We start from the raw sequence: 19,921 nt of genomic DNA, 5'->3' as shown, positions 1-19,921 counted from the left end.
TACTTGTAATTTTGCCATACCAACATGTTATTATAGATGTCATTTTATTATAAAATCAAATATGTTTCTTATTTTAATTTTAACTTTTGCAAAGAAAGTATTAGGTAAATAATGATTATTTTAAACAATACGAACAACCACCCATTAAATTAAGATATATTATATCCTAATTTAATGTTACTAATTTAAATTTACTCTTTTAACCCTATTAATTCACATTATTCATACATTATTAAAAAATTTTGTTAATTACTTATACTTTTCCCTTATGTATTGGTTTCTACAATAATTAGCAAAATAGTCCTTTCAACTAAATTATTCTCTTAATAATTTTAAATGTCATTTTAATTATTTAATTTATATTTTGTACTAGTCCTCACAATAATTAATAAGGTGACCTCCTATAATCAAAATATCCTTTTAATAATGTTCAATGTCTTCTTAATTATTCAATTTATATTTTATAAAATACATAATTTACATGCATACACACATTAGAGGCAATCTTTTTTCTTGACATACACTAAAAAAATAATTATATTTTATTACAGATTGAGCATTGACATGTGCTCAATTTTATATCAACAAATATATTAAATTTTAAACTTTTTGGTATTTACTTTAATAGTTTTACAAATTAAAAATAGAAATAATTATAATAATGTTAGATAAAATTACAACTTAGTTTGTATTCAGTCTTTATAATGTTAAATTATGATAAAATGATAGTCACAATAAGAGAATAAAAAAACATTATATAGAGTTATTACAAAGATACTTAAAAAGTAATTCACATTTATAAGATCATTAGAAGTAGTGATAGTTAACTTAAAAAAATAATTTTTGAATCCATTCAAGTAGTTATTCAATGTTATTTGATTTTATTTTAATATTTATATTTTAGTTTTATACAATGAAAAATAAATTTTATTTGTACTTATCAAAATAGTTGTTAATATAAATATGTGAAGCTTGAATATTTAAAATAGAAATTAATAAAGATAACCTTAAAAATTATACAAATAACTATTTTACATAGAATTATCGAATGTTCATAGATTTACAATGTATATTTTTATATAATTAAACTTTTATGATTTTAAAAATATACCTTTAAAAAAAATTATTTCTATTCATAATTATGTATTTAAAATAATATTTATTAATTATTTTTATTATTTATTTGAGTCCATATAATACACCGATCTCATTTTAGTTGAATAAAAATATTATGTATGTATAAAAAATTAATTATTATTTATTTGAATAAAAATATATATTGTTTAAATTATTTTTATTATATAATTTATATTTTAATATATATTTTATATAGTAAGATTTTTTATTTAGGCTCAGTTTGTCGTGAGAAATATGTAAAATTTAATATATTTCAAACTTTTTCGATTTTATTTTATTTTATTTAAATTGAATTGAAATCTTGAAAGGACGAATCTAGTCTAGCATATATAGATAAACAAAAATATAAAATAAAATTGTACATATGAAAATGCTATCTTCTCAGTTGCCATCCACAAAGGAGAGGCCTCGGAAAAAAACAAGATTCCAAAACGCTTGGCTCACGAAATTTCTCTCTTTGAGCATTGCGGGCTTCGTGTCATGAGCATAAAAACACACTTCCTCTCTTTCTCTTTTTCATTCACAGTGTATAATGGGAAGCACATAGCAATAGCATTATTATAGCAGATGGTGTTTCTCATCAAGCTATGGCATCACTGTGTCTCATGAACTCATTGCCAGTTCCACCATCTTCTTCTCACTCTCCAAAGCTCACTGAAACTTCTCTTCCTCCTTCTCCTTTGGTTCTTCATAGTAACAATAATCATAGTGTATCAGCACGTGCCTTGAAGCCCATAGTTGTTAGTGGAGACCCTCCAACTTTTGTTTCTGCTCCTGGTCGCAGAATTCTCGCTGGTTTGTCTCTGTTGCTTTATATTCCTTTGTGTTTTTTAATTTTCATCATTTTTTTAATTTTGCACATGCTCAAAGGGATGAAAAGATTTATTTTGAGAGTGTAATTCTGATGCATAAAACGTTTACATGGAATCACATTTATTTTGTTGGATGATCATTGACTTGAATGTAAAAAATAATTATTTTTGTTGACTTAATGTTACATAGTTGGTTGCAAATGTAAAATCGCTTTATACGGATAATACATTAAAATTAAATTTTTATTTTAAATATAGATAGTTTAAACATGAACATAGTTTATGATAGGCATAGTGGCGTCTTTTTATTCATATATTCAGACTAGTGGACAAGGATTAGTTTTTGTTGGTTGAATGCTTGAAATAATATTTATTTGCATTTTCAAAATGGGGATCATATTCGTCCTGTCTTCCTCATGAATTTTTTCCCCTAGCAAATGTAGAATAATAATTCTTTTGTTTAAAGTTGAACTGGAGTAATCTAATTGGAGTTAGCTAAGTGGAAGTAATCTCTTAGGTAGCCTTTGGTGGAGAGATAGAGACGGAAGAGAGACAGAGACCAAGAGACAGAGATTGGAATAAATCTCATTATTCTGTTTGGTGCAAAGTGGGAGACAGAAATTGAAACAAGAACGAAATTCTAATTTAATTTGTACAAAGGGTAAAATTGAAATTAATTAATTGAAATGAAGGTATTTTAGGTATAAATGTTATTAAAGTTTTAAAAATTTTAGTCTCTTAAGCACATCTTTATGTGCATCTACTCTCAAGTATTTCATGATGGAATTCTTATAGGATCAGCAATGCACTTATTTTACTACTAATTGCTTTTATTGAAATTTTCAGACTATATGATGAACTGCATACATGCTTTATTTTATTTGATTCTCTTATATGGTGGAACTCTAGTATGAAATTCTCAATGTCAAAGTGAAAGTTTCAATGGATGGGGATGTTTTCCATTGATTGATTCTATTAACATGCTTATAGGTTTTTTTCTTGTTAATTAGTTTTAGACATAATGTTTTTCAGCAATGCATGCTTTTTGTCTCTTATATATCTCACCGGAGCCAATTTTCGTCTAATAGTTGGAGATCTACATGGAGATCTTAAGCAGGCTAGATCTGCACTTGAAATGGCTGGTGTATTGAGTTCTGATGGTCAAGACTTATGGACTGGTGGAGAAACGGTATGTGTCCTGTTTTTAGAAACTGGTAGCTTTTAGTTTTAAACTTTAATTTTAATTTGAGTCACTAGTCTCTTTTGCCAATGTGTATAGAATTAGAATTTGATATTCTAAAGTAGTTGAAAGGTTTTGGTTTGAGATTTTTCACTTTAACATTGTGGATGTTTATTTTTATTTCTTGTTCTAGGTGTTGATTCAAGTTGGAGACATACTAGATCGAGGTGAAGAAGAAATTGCTATCTTGTCCTTGCTGCGATCATTGGATAAACAGGCGAAGGCAAAAGGCGGAGCTGTGTTTCAGGTTTGCCATTTTTAACTTTGAACCATGAGACAGAACTTTAGCCGCTGTCATACAAAGTTACAAACTAATAAACCACTCAAGTTATTGTCTCAAATAACTGAGTGTTAAAGAATTGGCAAGGAGGAGACAATTTCTTACACATAATACTGTAGCTTCCTCTATTAATTGTAAAACATTCGTCTCCATTTGAGTCTCATTACCAGAAATATATCGTATGAGTCGATATGAAAAGAAAATATTTGATAGGTTAAGCAATGATTTGCTGGATTTCTTTTCTACGGATTGATATTTTATAGAAATACTAGAAATGTAGATTGATCTTCTCTTGTATTTTAAAATTAATTTTAAAAAATGACTTGTATGTTAGAGCTTGGAATAATCCCTTAAGCTTGGAGAAAGGAATAGAAACATAATTCCTATTAAACCTCGATGAATTATTAAGAAGCTATTTGTAAAATTTGAAGAATCTTGTTATTACCTTCTCTTATTTAAATTTTCAATTAACTTTCCATAATTGGATCTACCTGATCTAGGTAAATGGAAACCATGAGACTATGAATGTGGAAGGTGATTTTAGATATGTTGACTCTGGGGCATTCGATGAGTGCAATGATTTCTTGGAATATGTCAATGATTCAGAGGATGGCTGGGAAGAAACTTTTACCGGTTGGGTTGATGAGTTTGAAAGGTGGAAAGAACAACGAACAATGTCCAATGGTTACTGGGGTCCTTGGAATTTAGTGAAGGTATCATAACTACTTCTACTTAATGTGTGCCTCTTGTTTTCATTATTGCATAATTTGTGCCCTCGGAGCATAAGTTAATCTTTCAAACTACATTGTTTGAATTTCAAAATAGATTGCATGCCAAACCCAACATGTTGATATATCTTGCATATAATATGATCACATGTAGTCCTAGTTCCCTTTTGTATTGAATTTGATTGCAATATAATAAAATTATAGCAAATACTTTCGATGAAGCATGAAGGGCCCCAAACTCGACTATGGTATGTCCTTTTTGAGGTTATTTCCCAACTAAAAGTTTCTTTTTGATCAATAGCTAAAGATGGGTAGCTCAGTAATTTATTTGACTATATCTTTATTGTATCTGGGATCATATGGACATCATTAGAAACTTTATAAGTATTATCTAATTTGTACCTTTTTCATGAAGGAAGCTATATTACTGTGATGTGATATTCTATTATTGTTTTTGATGAAGTTTTCCAATTATTTAGGACAGAGGCAAAAGGGAGTCATTGCTAGATCAATCCTCTTTAGGCCTGGCGGCCCACTGGCACGTGAGCTCGCAAGACATGCTGTTGTACTTAAGGTCAATGACTGGGTGTTCTGTCATGGTGGCCTTCTTCCTCACCATGGTAATGGTTTTGTTAACTTGAGCTCGAAGTCATACCGAATTACTAATTACTACAACAACATTCACTGCTGCTTTAAAATTTTCCAACCTTTTGTAATTCCATGTGCCTGATATCATTTTCTTTATGATTCTCTTCCCGCTTTCATTTTCTACAGTTGCATATGGCATAGAGAAGATGAACAAAGAAGTATCTGAGTGGATGAGAGGCTTGAGACAGAATGACAATACTCCAAATATCCCTTTTATTGCCACTAGAGGCTATGACAGTGTTGTTTGGAATCGTCTATATTCAAGGGATGCACCAGATTTGGTGGACTATCAGGATAAACAGGTAGATTTTTCAATTAATAGGAAGATCCTATGTATGGTAAATAGAAATATGTTATCCCCACCTGCACCCCTTTGAAACTGTAGAGACTTCATGCAGTGCAAGTGCAAATTTCCTTTTTCTCTTCTATTAAATAACTAGAATAATCTAAGAAACTGTTTCATGACTTCATCTATGCAAAAATGTCTGGTTATTTTATGGAAGAAGTGTGAGCACTTTATGCTATCTGTTACGTACCCTGAGAAGGGTGGGAGCAAAAAAAAAGATTCTATTGAGGCAGCAACAGGGGCTAAGAGAATTCCTCCTTTACCCTTCATTCCTATCCGAGTTCTTGTTGTTCTATTGCATTTATTTTGGGTACAGTTGTTACACTATCCTGTCATATATTTTGTAATTCCAATGTGATTACTTAACAACTTCCACTATTTATTTTGTGATATAATTGCAGTCAGTTGAGTAACAAAATTCTGTTTCAACCTGAATTGGACTGTGTGATAGACGGTTTGAAACTAAACAATATGATTTTCAGGTATGTTCTGTTCTCGAGGAGACTCTGCAAGCAGTTGGTGCCAAGGCAATGGTGGTAGGGCATACTCCTCAAACTATAGGTGTGAATTGGTAAGTGAGGATTACTTCATATGGCTCAATATTGTCCCGCTTTTTAAAAGCTTCTAATTTTTTATATTCTTGTTCTACTTGTATTTAACTTCAACATAAATGCACATATACTCTATGGACATCTTTGTGGTGTGTTGCGGAAAAATTGCTGCCATTCATTGATATAACTTCTCTGCCTCCTGACAGTAAATACAATTGCAGCATATGGCGTGTAGATGTTGGAATGTCCAGTGGAGTTCTTAATTCAAGACCAGAGGTAACAAACTTTTAGGGCTTATACACAGTGTCCTTGTTTATGAGATATTGAGATATGATTCACACTATAGTATTTATGTTATTAGAATTATATTTACTTTGTTATTTACTAAATATTGTTTGAAAAAAGTTAAACGTTTCTAAGTCTTTACCTTAGACTTCACCCACTTCCCATTCCTAACAAAATTCATTAATTAACCATGAGGAATTAATCATTGCTTCCAGCACTGAAAGCAGCTCGACTTTTAGCTTACGGTGAAAATGAGTAAATTTGATCTATAGCGTTTCAATCTTTCACCGATAACATATAACTACAAATTGATATCATATGATAATCAGGTAGTTGTCTCTATTTATAATAATCCCGATTAACATGGAGATGCTGTTGAGATTTACTAACGTCGTATTTTACAGGTTTTAGAGATTATAGATGATAAAGCGAGAGTCATAAGAAGCAAACGGGACAGATACAGTGAAGAACTTCAGGCTGTTGCATACACTTAAAAGAGACAAGGACATGGTTTATTAGGTATGCATCTTGAATTACAAGTCCCTTGTCGATTAAATATAAACTAAAAGAACAATCTCCACTGATGCAATCTGCTTTATTTTTACAGTATTTTGCAGGAAAGTACATGTTGCATGCATCCAGCTATTAGTGAAGTCCAACAATGGCAAATTTATTCAATGCACATTGTTGTTAGTTGTTTGCTTCACCTTGTGATTCTATAACTAACTTTGACAATTCAAAAATGTTGTCCCATGCCATATAATTTATACGATATCAAATTTTCAATGTCTTGTGAAAGTTTATTTGTGTGAAATCATATGATAGGAAGATAACTAATTTTTCATTTTTTTTTACAATTTGGTTAGGTATCCGCATTATCATCCAAAATAAAATGGTTTATGACAAAAAAAAAAATCCAAATAAAATGGTTCATTATCATATATTGCATTTATATTTTTTCGCACAAAATATAAATGAAATTCTATGCACTCATTGTCTGTCCAAGTACCCAAAGTATAAATAAAATCATTCAGTAAATTTCACACTCTGGTTTTCTATTTTTCCTAGTTGATAAATGGTGAAGACAACTGAATAGCATCTACAAAATACCATAACCTTCTTCCCCATTGATGTATATATGAGCTAGATCTTCGTATTTTTTTATTGACTACTTTACATTTTTTTAGAATCGGTGTAGTTTTAATTTTAAAAGTAAAACTCTTAATTTCTATTTTGAGATTAATTTAGGTGTCAAATATATACTCGATACTCTTTAGTTCAGGATGTGTTAAGATATTGTTATTTGTAGACTTATCTTAGAAAATTACTTTTAGCATCCCATTTCATATGTTGGTCATAGCTATTTTATTTCCTGTCTTCATCAATTCTTCATGAGTCTACATTTATAAAGGTGCATTAATCATATAGTATTGTGAATTTCATGGAAATAACTGATTTTGAAGAAAATGCTTTACATGAATGATATACTTTAGTTGAAAGGTTTACAATATTGTCATCTACAATTGCCAATATTTGATGCACTTATTGCAAATTTGCAATGTTAACTGTTTTTGTACTGAAATGATTTTAAACATATAATGTCTACACACAATAAATGTAATAACTAAACATAGATAACAGTTGAACAAGTGGAATAAGTGGAGAACAAAAGAAATCATAAATAACGTGAAATGACATCTATTAATTTCTCTATTAAATGTTTCATGGAAAATAAGTTTACATTGTCATGAAACCAAGGCCAAAATTTCAAGTAAAGGTGTAATCCATAGAATAATGTTATGTCCAATGACAATAACAAAATTCAAACCACAACAAAAAGGATCAACTTCATTATTAAAATTGAGATTGTGTACAATAAAATAGTTTCTTCATTCATAGGTTAATCCAATTCAGGGCTAGAAAAAACTTGGTTCTTCGGTCATATTTGAAGTGCTTTATTCCAACTCAAGTGTTATTTAGGTGACAGTGTCAACATCCTTTGGTTGATTGAAATCTTGAAAAAAGGACTTTCCTGCTTCGTATGTAGACCAGCAGATAGCAGCTGCAGGAGCATGAAACAGCATCCTTGGAATCCATCCTCGCATCAATCCTCTGTATCCATCCTTTTTCACTATGGTTTTAATTACATCTTGAATTGAACCATTTGTGAACCTATCGCATCCACAGACACCCTGCACTAATGACCGATGTTAAGATAACTTTCCAATAAAATGAATGAAAGCATCTAAAAAGAGATGATCCAACCACCCCCTTGAATTGATTTATGGCATCATGCATATGCCAATGGATACCAAACATTCATATAATATAAGTTGCTGCACAATCCATCAATTTCCAAATAAACTATCAACTGAACTAGATCAAAACACCAAATTAGAAAAACGAAAAAATATATGCCAAGGGAAGATGCTAATCTACAAAAAAAAATGTTGTCATTCTATTTTAACTAATAAACAAAATGCATCAAAAGTCAAAAAGTCAAATGGAAGAAATGACAAATCTGTAGACTATCATAGACCATGTCTTCAGCTACACTCTAGTTCAACTCAATCATCACATATGCAAGATTTGAACATGACCGTAACCCTCTTGCTAATGCAATGCTACTTGTGTATCATCTGTAAAGTCTCACTTTTCTCGGTAGGGAAAAAAATGAAGTTAAGGCAGGCAGACAAAAAAAATCTCTGAAGCAATCAAGATCTAGGAGCAGTTTGATCCTCATTGAGTCTCAAAACACCCACTACGGTCACCTGTAACCATCCCAACAATCTCATCACTATGTCCTATGAACTCCAAGGCAACGCAACCAAGTCTCAGCATCGATAAGTAATGAAGTTGTCTACATGGATCAATTAGTACCATCAGACACATAAATTGCTATTTCAGTACAACGGACTATCCAAAGTTGTACTCCTAAAGTAATCTAAACTCATCCTTTACCCGTGTTAATCAAAGTAGTTCCTGTTTGACTACTTTTTTCATGGACTATTCATTGATGTTGCAGAATAACTTTCACATGGAATCGATATCACCACAACATAAACCAGAATGATTAGTAGAAATTTTCTTAGGTGGAATCATAGGAACAGATGGCATTAAAACAATTACCATTTTTTCCTGCCAATTTTACTGTCCCCTTTTTATGCAAAACAGGTGTTTCTAACAACTAAAGGATAGGGAAAAATGAGAAATCTAGGCCCCATACCAGAAATTTAACTATCACACCCTCAAGCTTGTAGAATATTGTGATCCACTACTTTTTCCACATATCTGAACTGGACATAAATTCTAGGAAGAGCACATTATTCAGAGTAGCGTTACCTAGATCAATAATACAGCTAGGCCACTATACTAACCAGTTGGCTAATGCATACATGCAACCAATGGTCAAAGTCAACATAATCAACAATACAATACCTCTACATACAACAAATAAACCCAAAGGGCAGCCTACAGCACAAGGCTCCCAACTGATGGGATCCAAAGAGGGCAGATATACATAGCGTTAATCTGTCATGCAAACAGGCGAAGGCGGTTTCTAAGACTCGTCATAAAATATGACGCTTTAGTACTAAAAAGTCTAAAACAGGAAACTACTAACTGCTTAAACCAATTTCAGAATTGCTGAGTGCTTGTTTCAGTGAAGCTATCATCATCCTTGTTCATACACTGAATCTTACAGTTATGCACTATGCCATTCAGACTATAGTAAACTACAGAAACAAATTTTAGCATATAACAATAACAACCTCGATTAAACTAAAACAAAATGCAAAATTTGGGATAACAATAACAATAATCATTGATAGACCAATATACCTGACACTGCAATTGAGTTTTAACAACATCCAGCGGCGTTGTGACTGCAGAAGCCAAAGCACCGGCAGCAGCCCCGGCCGTGGCATGAACCACCAACCTCTCATCATCCACGCTCTCCGGCGACACCTCCATCAATCCTCGCTTCGCAGCCTCATATGTTGCAAAATGCACCGCCGTGTACGGTGCATTCATCAAAACCGTGGTCCTATATGAAGCATAAAACGCCCCAAACCCTTCCTCACTCATCACCCTCTTAACACAATCCCAAACACCCTTGTAAGCACTATTGCTCAATTGGAGCCTCTGCTTCACCATATCCATAGGGGTAAAAACGGCGTCGCTCGCCACCGTGGCGACAACACCAGAAGCAGCGTGAGCAATGGGGTTATTAGGGTTTCCACTGGAAAACCGTTTCTTGCAGGTCTCGTAGACAGAGAAATAGACGGCGTGAGCGGGTCCTGCGCCAAGGCCCATGGCGGCGATGCCGCGGTAGAGAGCGGAGGGACCCTCCGATTGGAGAATTGAACGGAGGGCCTGACGAACGCTGACTGACTTGATGGGGCAGGAGCCGAGGGCTTGCATGTGGGTCTTGACGGTGTCAACGGGGAACATTGCCATGTGCTCCACGCAGCCGGCGATGGAGCCGGCAATCATGAACTGCCAGAAGTGGAGGCCGTCGTGTGCTGCGGCAGCGGTTGTTACGGCGGCGGGGAGATTCTCCGGCGGATGGAAGTCCCGCCGGAAATCGGGGTTCTTTTGAAATTTGGCGGTTGCGTCTGTGGCCATGAATTTGGGAAACTTTCTTTTCCCTTTTCAATTTAGGGTTTGAGCTAGAGGGACAAAATAAAATTAAAAAAACAAAAGTGGGAAAGCTATGTGATTAGGTTTTGAATCCAAATTGGTGTGTGAAAAATTGGATTTTTAGAAGGTGGGGTTATCTGGGGTGCTGTAATTGGGCGTAGGGTTTGAATTTGACTTTTGGTTTGTTGTTGTATTGCCATAAACGATTAAGATAGGGTTAATTTCATTACCATGGATGGTGATAATGGTGATTCTGGATTTGCAGGGTTTCAGAGTTGTGAGCTTTGATACAGGTTTTAGAGAAGTCAAGAATGGGAGGCGGAATTGGAAAGTGATGGACTGATCGATGCGTAGACTTTCTGAATCTTTTATTTTCCTTTTGGTACGTTAGGGCTCTTAGCCTCTTACTTCATCCAATAAGTTGGGAATCGTATTCTTTTTTTTTTCCCAACGAGGTAGAAGAATAATTATAGTGTTTTGTTGCAAGTAACAGTAGAATTAAAAGATAAAGTATAATTTTTTATTTTTGGATAGTTTTTTTATATTTTTTTTTATTTTATCTATAAAATAAATAATAAGAGATTATATTTTATTTTTTAAAATAAAAATTTAAAATTTAAAAAATTTTAATTTTAATTTTACTTTTTGTTTGTTTATTTTTTTTTAAGTTTTTTCTCGTTAGTCTGTTGGGTTAAAATTTGATACTGATATAAATATTAAATTAATTTTTAAAATTTTAATGGACTCAATTTAAATTTTAAATTTTAAAAATATATTTACGTTAATTTTTTTATTTATTTCTGTTAATTATGTATTTAGCTAAAATGTTAATTGATACGTTGTCAGTCATTAAACAACGTCATTTTTTTGGCATATAATCTCTCTTAAAACAGTTCGAGATATTTGAAATTTAAATAGTATTAATGATCAAAATACTCAAACAAAAATAATTTTTTTTTTCATTCTTTCACATGTACTATGAAAAAGAATATTAATGTTGCTCCTATAGACCTCTAGCAAAACTCGTCACACACGTTCCGTTTTGTTAGGACGAGGAAAAACACATTCACCACTATTTTAAAAAAAAAAAGATTAATAATGTCACTATTCTATATTTGGATTCAATATTTTTTGATAAAAGTTTATTGACCATTAATTTGTGCTTTTTTTATGCTCAAATGAATTAGGTATATTGTGAAAATAAATAAATTTAGTTAAGATCTTTGTTTGATAATTTTTTTTCAAGAAAAATTAGTTATAATAAACAGTGTTAAAAAAAGTACATTCAAATTAGTGAAATTCACCACTTTTTTATATAATAGTATTTCCTTATAAATGATTTCACTTTTTGATTTAATGCTGGGTATAGTTGAAAAAAGAATGACTTTTTTTTTGACAAATGTCAAATATAAATAACAAAAAAAGTAAGTAGTAACAAAAATTCAAATATAAACCATGAACAACCACTACAAGAAAAAGTATTTTTTGACGCAAAAAATTGACGGCTATTTCTCCTGTCGATATTTTTGACGGCTTGCTGTCGATATTTTAAAAAACAGATAATTAAAAATAAACTAATAAAATCGACAGCCTAGCCGTCGATTTTTTATGTTGCATTAAACCTTTTTTAACTACCGTCATAGGATCGACGAGCTGGGAGCGAAAATACTTTTATTCTAAAATCGACGAACTTCTATTTTTATATTTAAAATATCGACAAAGTTTCTGTCAATAAATTTGAACAGTTTAAATTGCTTTCTAAAATCAAATAAATGGTGTAGATTTAATGTATAAAATCGTCAACTATACTGTCGATTTTTATTGCTAGAAACACTATCCCTGCGCCCCCTCCCGCCTCCAAGTCCAGAAACACCATTTTCCCCCAATTTCCTCACCAATCCTCGTTTTATCCTTTTCTTTTCTGTATTTCTCACCAATCCGCCACCAAGTTCAGAAACAACCCTCATTCTCTTCTGTCGGCGTACGGTTGCGCCGCCGTCACTCCGTTTGCTCGCGCTGCCGTCGCGTTCTATTGCTGTCGTGCCACTGTCGCTCCTCTTGCTCGAGCCGCCTGTCGCTCCGTTGCTGTCGCGCCGCCGTCGCTCCTTCTCTCTATTGCCGCCATGGCTCCTCCCACTTTGGTCCTTCTCCGTTCTCTCTCAATCGAGCTCACAAGAATCATGTATCGTTTTCAAAGCCATCTTCAGTTTCAATTGGAAATCCCCTATTTCAGGTGTAAACTATGACTTAATTGTAATATCTTGTTTTTTAAATCTAGAAATCATGGTCATCATGTTTATTCTGGTTCCATTTTATTTTAAGAGCTAAGACTAAGTTTAATAATTCCATAATTTCACAGAAGCTCATTTTATTTCTCTGTTTGGTGGAAACAGAAGCACTCTTAGTGGTGGATTCTCATATTCACATGGTCCATATTTAAGCTGAGATCTTTCTTTCAATTTGTAACGAAATTATTAGGTAAATATGAAGTAGTAGTAATGTAGTAATAATTTGCACCTTTGCAACTTGCATGGCCATTCTGTTCATAATTATTAGTCATCTATTGTGCTCATATCAGCTAAAATTAAGTTAGCCCCTTTTCTAATTGTTGAATGCTACCAACTATGTTCTTAGATTCTTGAATTAAGTTAGCCCTTTTTTTGGAAGAGTATCCATTATATTTTTAGCTAATTGGAAGAGTATCCATTATATGGTGCTCAACGTTGTTCAAATGTTGTGAAAAAATTAAAATTGTCTAGAAATTGTGATTTTTTCTCTAGAACAGTGGCTGAAGATCTTCCATATTCATACTATTCAGCAGCACAAACAATGAACTCTGGGACTGTTGATCAGTTATTTACTTCTGAATGGCATTTTGTCTATCAAGAAGCCTCATCTCCAGCCAGTGCATGGGGTAGTGATCATGCAACTGACATTAATGATCTTGGACTTCATCGTACAATACTTACTGATGAGGAAGAAAATGACTGTGACTTTGTCTACGATATTTCAAGGGATGCCAAACGAAATGGCTTTGAATTTACTGATGCTATTGATTCGGAAACAATATTCGACACAAAGGTTGACTGGCCTGATCGTGGTCATAAATATTCTACTAAAAAAAAGCCAAATGCGTACTATTTATAATTTTAAAATAGAAGTTTTGCTGTAGCATACTTCAATGTGCTATGTCAGGCGGAAAGTTACTCTCTCATGTTTAGCAATTTCTACCAAAAAACATAGGCAAGAGTTGTAGAAGCTTTACATTTTGCACCATCTTCTTTAGTGGAAAAAGCTTACTTTCAGTCCAATTGGATTATGCTAATAGTTGAAACTTTTGTATGCATTCATCTTATAATCAACTTTTAAACTTTTGTAAGCATGCATCTTGCTGGAGATTCATTAATACCTGAAGCAATCAGTAAGAAATGCATTGAAGATGCCAAAGTTCTCCATCAGGTGGATAAGAAATTCATTCCAGTTGTGGCTAGTGCAACCCTTGCTGTTATTGATCAAGTCTGTCTTGCTGTACACTATTGCAGATACAGTACATTTGAATATCAAATAAGCAAAAGAAATGATAAGTTTCTATGGAAATCTCATTGACCTCCGAATTTCTATTAGAAAATCTCATGCTTGTATCTTAAATTTTGGCTGTCCACCTCTACGTGTACTTGTATTTGCCTTTAAGCAACAGTTAAGTTATATTGCCTTAGGGTTATGCATTTGCATCTTTTCAGCTTAACACAAGCCTAAATTCTTGCTAAATGATTTAAAAAAAATACTATACTTTACAGATGTAGTAAGTTGTGTATAACATTGATAGTTCTTTTGTTACAGCATGCTGCAGATGAAAGAATCAGACTGGAAGAATTGCGGCAAAAGGTAAACTTATTTGTGGTGAATGTCAGAAAATTTATCCAGTGTTATTTATGAGAATAAGTAACATGTATGTATTATCTGAAGAAGCAAAAGGAATAACCTATCTAGATGCTGAACAGGAACTGGTATGTACCCTATGAATTAGAGGGTCTATGAGACTCTTTTCTCTCCCTGAATCTTTAAAATTATTACACCATTAGCAAGATGCATCATACAGGTGCTGCCAGAGATTGGTTATCAACTACTTCATAGTTATAGCGAACAGATTAAAGATTGGGGTTGGATGTGCAACATTCATGTTCATTTTGAACCTTATAAAAGGTATGCTTGTCTGCTGGCTTGCAGAAGTTGTATACTTCCTAGATCAATGTTTTAGAAGGTGAATAGTGTTAATGAGTCGTTCATTTGTTTTGGCAACGAATCAAGACAAAAAATGCCTTTATTTGCTCATATCGTGCATCTTATTGCCTGGCCCCAAATTAAACTAGAATAATTTGTTACATCAAACTCATTCAGTTGGATGTGGTTTTTTAATATATAATTTTCATTGCCTTGCAGGAATCTGGATGTTTCAACAGACAACAATGGCCGTCACACTTATAGTGGTTCGCATCGAGCCATCATTTATTATTATCAACATTTGAATTCAATTTGCAAGAAGTGCTAAATGCCTTCCATGTTTTACATATTACTGATGTGTGTTGTTATGTATTTGCTTGTAGGTACCTTGTATTTTAGGTGTCAACTTAAATGATGCTGATCTTTTAGAGTTTCTTTAGCAGGTTTAAAAAATCCTTATCTGAGCCTTTGTTGCGTTATAATTGTATTCCTTTAATAATTGAACATTGCACATCATCTGATTTATTTATCTTAGCTTGCTGACACTGATGGATCATCAACTATGCCGCCCTCTGTTATATGAGTCCTAAATTTGAAAGCATGCAAAAGTATGTGGCCAATATCAAGGAGTTTGAAATGCCTTATTATATTTACACGAATTCCATATTTGAGTCCCATTTCTTCACCGAAGTACAGAGGGCTGCACATAATTTAAGAATTTTTAATTTGTGATTTATTAGTACTTGACTTTCTTGCTTTTACCTTAGTAAAATATGGGTCTATGGGACTGAAATTCAGGTTGTGTGCTTTGTTGTTCAGATTCCTGTCAATAAAAAGAACAAGAAAGAAAGGTACCAAGAGGAATTAGAGGAGCACATTGTGTCACTGATTTCTTCATTATTTGGTAAGCAGGCAAGTGAGGTTTCTATGGAGTTCACTTAGGATGTTTGATATAGGAGTGAATAACTTTTATATTTTGCATGTAATTTATCTAAAGTTTTGAAATTTGTAATGGTCAAATTACACATTGTCTTGTTGTTTTGCAATGCGTGTGAATTATGCATTTTTCCTTGACATGATCAATGTAAAAAAAAAAAGAGGAGTGTTATCAGATCAATTGTTTAATTGACAGTTTAATTTTTAATCTTCCTCAATTGTATTATTTGACTTGTGTAGAAATTTCCAGTCTTACCGAATGAGATAAGGCCTAGTTAATTGTTGAATGTCCTAATCCCACATTGTTGCCTTAGTATTGTAGTCTGTTCCATGTTAAAATGGAGGCACTCTCATATAAAAAAAGAACTTCGAAGAGTTTTACGCCGCTGCAATCAGTGTATATATCAACTGCATCTGATTGTTGGTTTTTAAGATATCTAGACAGGATGGTTGTCGCTTTTTAATTTTAAAATAGACAAGAAAAACCAGATATAGACAAAGAATTTGTCAATTTCTAAAATAATAAAATTGACAGCAAGTGTGTCGATTTTATTGGATCAAATATCGACGGTGGCTTTGTCGATTTTAGTAAGCATATTATAAACGGAAACATTGTGGATTTTATTGAATCAAATATCGACAAAATGACGTCGATTTTATATAATAATATCGACGGTAACGTTGTCGATTTTAGTAAGAATATAAAATTCTCAAACTCATATTATAGACAGTAACGCCGTCGATTTTATTAAATTATTATCGACGGCTAGGCAAGCCGTCGATTTTATTAGAATTTTAAAAAATCGACAAGTTTTATAGCGACCACCTCCGCCGTTCATTTTGCCGTCGAAATTTAATATTATCGACGGCTATGCCGTCGGTTTGGCCGTCGATTTTAACAATGTTTCTTGTAGTGAACTAAAAGGTTTTAAGTTCTTTCATGTATATTAGAAGTGGTATTGTTTTGTATTGTATTGTATGTTTTTGTTCTTAATTTTGTCCTATAAAAATATATGTATATATAACTAAGGTTGTTTATGTAGTTATTATAAAGGATCACTTTTGTATATAAATTTTTTGCTTCATTTTTATTGTGTTGGGATATTTTTAATTTATTTTGTTTTTACATTTTTGGTTCTAAAATTTAAAATAGATCAGTAGTGTAGTTCTACACTAAAAACATAAAAAAATTGATTGAATGTTAATATGGAGGCAGCTGATGCATAATTTAAAAGGTTTTAAATTTTGAAGTTAATTTGTTTATTGTTTGAACCTTATTTGTAGATGGGTGATTTGATAATTATTATTTATCATCATGAATGCAATTTTTTTATGAAGAAGGATGACAGTGTGATTTACGAAAGGGACAATACAAATGAGTTGAGTGGACTAGATCAGAGGCAGAGCTAGATGAAATATTAGAGGGGGCCAAAAATATTTACACGATAAAATAATACTAAAATAAAATTTTAAGGGGGAGCTAAACTGAAATTTACATATAATTTACATGTAAAAAATTAAAATTAGGGGGCCGTTGCCTCCCTTTCTATGTATGTAGCTCCGTCCCTGGACTAGATGAAGATAGATTTGATATATTTTGACTGAAAAATTACTAAAAAGAGCTGCTCCCATAGAAAAGCTCGCGATATTGCCTATGCTCTTGCTGCTGCTGCAACTGTTGTAGCTAAATCCAATCAAATGATGTTGCGGTAGCTGCTGATACACAAATTGTTGATGCTCCATAGATTTTAGAAATTGACTTCACCCAATCCACTTATTCATAATCAGAAATTATAGAATAGATAACATTATATAACAATTTAATTAATTATTTTTTTAAAATTTTACATTTTTATCCCTAATTAATCAAATACTTTTACATGTAGGTACTTCCATCAAATCTATTCCTAAACTCCTCCACCTCCAATCACAAAGCTCGATAAGATGCCGCTTAAAAGAAGAGCAACTCCGTGTGTGGACCCAATGCAAGAAGCTAATTTTGGGACAACATTAAAGTTGGCCAGGATTATGAAATTTGTCTCGACTCCAAGTTTCAAACCACCAAGAAAAAAAATAAAGATCAGTTTATATTATCTTGTGTAGCTGAAATTGATAAATATAATTTGAAATTGTGTTTTAGGTTGTTTTGCGACTGTTTATGAGTATATTAGTGGTTGTTTTTTTTTTGTGATATTTTATATTGGACTTCGTTTTGGAAATTTTTAAATAATCATTTTATTTTGTGTCTGTAATAATGATATTTTAGACATCACTCTTGATTTATTCTATATGTTAGGATATTCATTGTCATAACTATAGTTACTTTATAAATTCAGATTGAAGGTTTATTGTTATAATTTATTTTACAATTTGAGAATTTGGTATATATGACACGTTAGTTCATTAATCTTATTTGCAGATTTATAATATACTTAGCCAATTTTATGTTTACTCTTGTATTCATTATTTCATTTTACAATATCTCTTTCACGGTCATAAACATCATAGTAAAAAATGTGTGATATACTCAGTTAATTTATAAGTTCAATCACAATTTCTCACTTCTAATTTATAAAGCAGATTTGTAAATTACATAATTTAAAAAAGAAGATTTGTAACATAGTTAATTAAATTTTATTCATTTCTTTCATACACCCAAAACATATCCAACTATTACAAACACAAACAAAATAAGAGAAAAACTCAAAATACATTTTAATACTTTTAAAATCCTAATTTCAATTTCAATTGCACTAATCCTCTAATCCGCATTCATTTTCTAATACTCAACACTATTTTTATCTTCATTTCTCCCAATCATGTCTTCTTCTTCTTTTTCACTATTTGTTGATACACAAAACCTACAACATCTCTTTCCAAATGTCTGTCACAACAAAAACTATAAGAATAAATTAAGCATACATTACAAAAAAAAGGATAAATTAAAAAAGAAAGCAGTACAAGAACTTACACTATAGTTTGGCCATCCAAAAAAAGATCTCTTTGGATTTGCTTCTATTTTAGACCAGAGAGAACTGAAGTCATCTCACAACTGCACCAGTATGGAACCTTTCCAGCTTTAGCTTGATTTGGGTTCCTTGTCAAACTTTCATGTGAATGAGACCTGCTGCAGCTCCCAGAATCTTAGCTGATATTTTTCAACATCTTTTCCAACACCTAATAATGATATCAATTTGGAAATTTGGCTCTCATATTAGGATTTTAAGTTTATTAGAAGGGACTAAATTGAGCCTATGATAATTTTTATCATGTCAAATAAGTGTTATCAAACTAGCTATTAGCCAACGTGTCACTTAACATTCTAACTAAATATGCCATTAACAAAAATAAGTAGAAGGGATAATGTGAGTAGACTTTTAAAATTTGAGAGTTCAATTTGTGTCAATTAAAAATTTGAGAACCAATTTGAGACCAATGTCAAATTTCAAGGATCATTTTGAGTATTAACTTTAGTTTGCTAGTATTCATTTTGAAATATACAACCACTAATGTTTAACAAAAAATTTAGACATTGATAAAAAATATTCTCACAAGAACAATTTCAAAAAACTTACATATGACAAAAATAATTTGTAAAAATATTTAATTAATTATTTAAAATGTACATGCATAAAATTTAAACGGTATACTTTTTATTTTCTATAGACTAAATCACTAAAATTATCCATAGAAAATTAAGTTGCTAACAAAGATATCAGGGAAAAAAAATTAAAGAAACAAGTCCATGTGCTTATCTTTTGAAAAATGTTATTCATCTTTTAAAATATAAGTTTTCAGACATTCTTTAAATTTAATTATTTATTATATTAATTTTTTAATGAATCATGTCCCTATTTTTAAGGTACTATGATTTATTTAATTTAATTTAAATTTTATAATTAGTATATTTAGAACTATTTTAACTATTTCGGTGAGAGGCATTTCAAAACATGGAACGAGGTATTTTAAATGTGGAAACTTCAGTAACAGCTAATTTCATGTGAACTTGATAATTAAAAATTGTTAAATGATTTGATAAATTTACTTAAATTATCATCTAACGATTTTTTATTATTTACTTCACATAAAATTAACT

The 19,921-nt window shown here is 31.8% G+C and overlaps 3 protein-coding genes across 7 annotated transcripts; 2 read left to right on the top strand and 1 right to left on the bottom strand.

The window, feature by feature from the left end:
- Positions 1–1,495: 1,495 nt before the first annotated feature.
- Positions 1,496–6,825, top strand: LOC112702755 (shewanella-like protein phosphatase 1). 4 transcript variants are annotated; one of them, XM_072199271.1, is made up of 10 exons: positions 1,496–1,932; positions 3,038–3,138; positions 3,323–3,436; positions 3,970–4,182; positions 4,682–4,817; positions 4,972–5,147; positions 5,674–5,762; positions 5,964–6,018; positions 6,432–6,546; positions 6,635–6,825. In XM_072199271.1, the coding sequence occupies exons 1-9, from the start codon at positions 1,725–1,727 to the stop codon at positions 6,519–6,521; spliced, it is 1,182 nt and encodes a 393-aa protein (XP_072055372.1). In that variant the 5' UTR covers positions 1,496–1,724; the 3' UTR covers positions 6,522–6,546; positions 6,635–6,825. The 4 variants fall into 4 exon arrangements, with proteins under 4 accessions (XP_072055372.1, XP_025609699.1, XP_025609698.1 ...); XM_025753914.2 differs by having other exon boundaries at positions 5,949–6,018; XM_025753913.2 differs by having other exon boundaries at positions 4,661–4,817.
- Positions 6,826–7,705: 880 nt separating this feature from the next.
- Positions 7,706–11,183, bottom strand: LOC112702754 (uncharacterized). 2 transcript variants are annotated; one of them, XM_025753911.3, is made up of 2 exons: positions 9,868–11,183; positions 7,706–8,224 (listed from the first exon to the last, which is right to left on the bottom strand). In XM_025753911.3, the coding sequence occupies exons 1-2, from the start codon at positions 10,651–10,653 to the stop codon at positions 8,171–8,173; spliced, it is 840 nt and encodes a 279-aa protein (XP_025609696.1). In that variant the 5' UTR covers positions 10,654–11,183; the 3' UTR covers positions 7,706–8,170. The 2 variants fall into 2 exon arrangements, with proteins under 2 accessions (XP_025609696.1, XP_025609695.1); XM_025753910.3 differs by having other exon boundaries at positions 7,706–8,219.
- A 1,315-nt stretch (positions 11,184–12,498) lies between these two features.
- Positions 12,499–16,033, top strand: LOC112702753 (uncharacterized). The gene is made up of 7 exons (XM_072199270.1): positions 12,499–12,901; positions 13,487–13,749; positions 14,509–14,553; positions 14,768–14,871; positions 15,109–15,155; positions 15,273–15,332; positions 15,709–16,033. The coding sequence occupies exons 2-6, from the start codon at positions 13,498–13,500 to the stop codon at positions 15,302–15,304; spliced, it is 480 nt and encodes a 159-aa protein (XP_072055371.1). The 5' UTR covers positions 12,499–12,901; positions 13,487–13,497; the 3' UTR covers positions 15,305–15,332; positions 15,709–16,033.
- Positions 16,034–19,921: the final 3,888 nt, after the last annotated feature.

This window comes from Arachis hypogaea, chromosome 7 (genome assembly GCF_003086295.3).
Source record: "Arachis hypogaea cultivar Tifrunner chromosome 7, arahy.Tifrunner.gnm2.J5K5, whole genome shotgun sequence".
Taxonomy (NCBI): domain Eukaryota; kingdom Viridiplantae; phylum Streptophyta; class Magnoliopsida; order Fabales; family Fabaceae; genus Arachis; species Arachis hypogaea.
Note: the sequence above shows the minus strand (reverse complement) of the source record. Positions and strands in the feature narration are given on the sequence as shown.